Raw genomic sequence first — 2764 nt, forward strand, 5'->3', positions numbered from 1 at the left:
ACTTTGGACTATGGGGATGGTCCTAGTTGTCTGAGATGAGTAAGGCAGTAGTATGTAGGCCAGACAGAAGAGGTGGGCTCTGGATTGATTAGTTGGCATACCCAAGGATGCTCCAGGCTGAGTCCTTGCTCTCTAGGAATTGGCTAGCCCTTCAGGAGCAGTCTCTCCCCAGCCAAAAGGTTTCGTAAGAGGTCAAAATATCATGCTAGAAAGAGAATAAAGAGATGTATATATAGTTCACCTTGTTGTGGTATTAGTTTTGAATGCTATACTGCAAGCAATCATGGTGAAATACTGAAGGATTTTAAAGAAGGCAGTGATCATATTATACATTTTATTTTATTTTTTTATGTTTATTTTTTTCTCTGTAGAACAAGAACAGGTCATTCCTTTATTGACATGCATAAAATACATCACATTTTCTGTTCTGCTGATGCTATAAATTCAATACCAATTCTCCAGCCATATCAGTTATGAGCATAAAGTATATCATGTAACCTCATATCTCTAACAGTGGAAGGCTTAAACAAGAATGGATGCTGCTAGAATAATGCTGTTTCCTTTGATGTGACAACTGAGCCTCCATTTCCCTCCCCCTCAGATGATTTCTTCAGCATGTTAGAGCAGTGAGGAATGGTTTTAGTCTCATAACCAAATTAGAGTGAAGACATTGGCCACATAGTACACATGCTCCATTTTTTTAAAAAAATTCTGAATCTTGGGCAACTGTTCTCTTGTAACTACTTTACAGTTTCTAAAAGCAGTTATTGTCCAAAGCTGGAAGAACTTAAATCTTCTCAGATGAGCATGTGAATGAATGGAGGGAAGTAAACAAAAAATAAAATTAAAAAAGATGAGGTCTGATAGGGGAGCAGCCGGATAAGAAAATCAAAAAAGGAACAGTAATTTAAAGTTTATTCCAGCTATAATGCAGGTTATTCTGACTTTAAGGTAGCATCACATGGCATACTTCTGAGTCCATTCCCGAGATATTCTGTTGTACTTATCTCTGTCTGTTTTATAGATCTGTGCAATCTCTGGCACTAGGGGGTCATCTGGGTTTGGATCACATAGCAGTGAACAAATGGATAAAAGAACTTTAGAAATAGTTAATGCAGGAGACCACTGTGATCTTAGAATATTGAGACAAATGCTGCCATTACTGTTAATATTTGGATGATAAATTCTTGTAAATGCAACCTTATGTGGTTTGAAGGGGTAGTCTGTAGGAAAATGAATTGTCAAAAAGAATACACCACCTTGATATGGGCTGTCATTATTTGTAGAATGATAGTAATATACACACAAATGGTTTTGTATCATCCTGGCCACCCAGAATGTTTTACTGCGTTCTAATTCTGTGAAATTCTTAGATGGTATCCATAATTCTGAATATTCAATTATCCAGCATATACAGTTTCTTATAGGTCCCATAATTGTGGCTTGCCCATGAAACGTATCATCCCCAACTGGACCTGCAGAACACTGTGCTGGAGGGTCACGGGCCAAATCACTAAGTTCCTTATTAATCCGTTTCAGCGCCATAGTCTGTGCTTTGCGTCTGGCTCCTCACTATCTCTGTGTGTGCTCAAAGGTCTTGATTACCCCGGCGGCAGGGAAGGCTTGTCTCTTCGTCTCACACCGGCTCTGCCAGACACAGGCGCTTGGTATGGAGGCGGTTCTCGCGATAACCTCGTGGCTGGTTTACCGGAGCTGGAGGTCTGCAATGACTTATATACATTTTAGAAAAATCATCTTGCCGACAGGGTAGAAATTGGTTTGGCAAGGCCAGAGAAGAAAGTTGAAGCAAAAATTCAGTAAGAGATGATGGTAGCATCTCCTGTCAGTGGAGATGGAGAAAAGTGGACAGATTCAGGTGATATTCAGGGGGTACATTGACTAGAGTTAGTGATTAACTGAATAAGAAAGGGGAGTCCATGATCATATTTAAAATTTCTATTGCAAATGACAGAAAACCCAACTCAAGCTGTCTTAAACAAAAAGGGATGTATTGGCTCAAGTAACTGAACAATCTTCAGGTGTAATCTCATTCAGTGCTCAAATGTCCTCAGGGATCTTCTTTCTTCTGTTTCCTTCGGGTTCATTCCATTCTTAGGCTCAATGTGCCACCCCTCATAGCCTTAGGCTAACATTACCTCAGCACCCAGTCCCGCAAAATAGAGTTCCACTTCTCCAGTGAGAAAAGCAACAGACGTCCACACTGCTGTTCTCTGTTAGATCATATTCCTTCCTGGATCCGATCACTGTGGCTGGTGGGATAACAAGCCTGATTTGGCCTGGACCAGGTCATGTGCACTCCCGAGAGACCACTCTCCTGAAACACTTGGACTGAGAGTTGGCCAGACTTGTTTCCTCTAAATAGAATTTGAGGCATAGTTATCAGAATTAAGAGTAAAAAGCTGCAGGTGTACTACGGTATATACATAAATAATAGATATTCACCTCATATCATGTCTGGTATTTTGGTGTTTGGGCAACTGTTTGGGTCTTTTCCTTTCATCTACCAAGTTCCCTGACCAGAGCTGACTACTTTTTTTTTTCTTCCAAAATTCTTTCTGTGCATTTACAAATGTACTCATTTATTTATTTATTTTTCTTTTGGTACATAACTGTTAAACACCTACCATCTGCAGCTCTGTGTTCACACTGGTGATGCTGCTGTAAATAAAAGAGCCTAAGTTCTTGTTTTCTTGGAGTTGGCACTCTAGTGAGAGAGGGAGGTAGACAGTCCATGGATAAACAG

At 40.1% G+C, this 2764-nt stretch overlaps 1 protein-coding gene across 1 annotated transcript; it reads right to left on the reverse strand.

Annotated features, from left to right (window-relative positions):
- Window positions 1-435: 435 nt before the first annotated feature.
- LOC308233724 (ubiquitin-conjugating enzyme E2 D3-like) lies at window positions 436-1545 on the reverse strand (the record flags this gene model as incomplete). Its single annotated transcript, XM_080640675.1, has 1 exon — window positions 436-1545. The coding sequence occupies one exon, from the start codon at window positions 1543-1545 to the stop codon at window positions 958-960; it is 588 nt and encodes a 195-aa protein (XP_080496801.1). The 3' UTR covers window positions 436-957.
- Between the last annotated feature and the right edge of the window lie 1219 nt (window positions 1546-2764).

The sequence above is a fragment of the Plecotus auritus genome, assembly GCF_963455305.1.
Source record: "Plecotus auritus genome assembly, chromosome: 9".
Lineage (NCBI taxonomy): Eukaryota > Metazoa > Chordata > Mammalia > Chiroptera > Vespertilionidae > Plecotus > Plecotus auritus.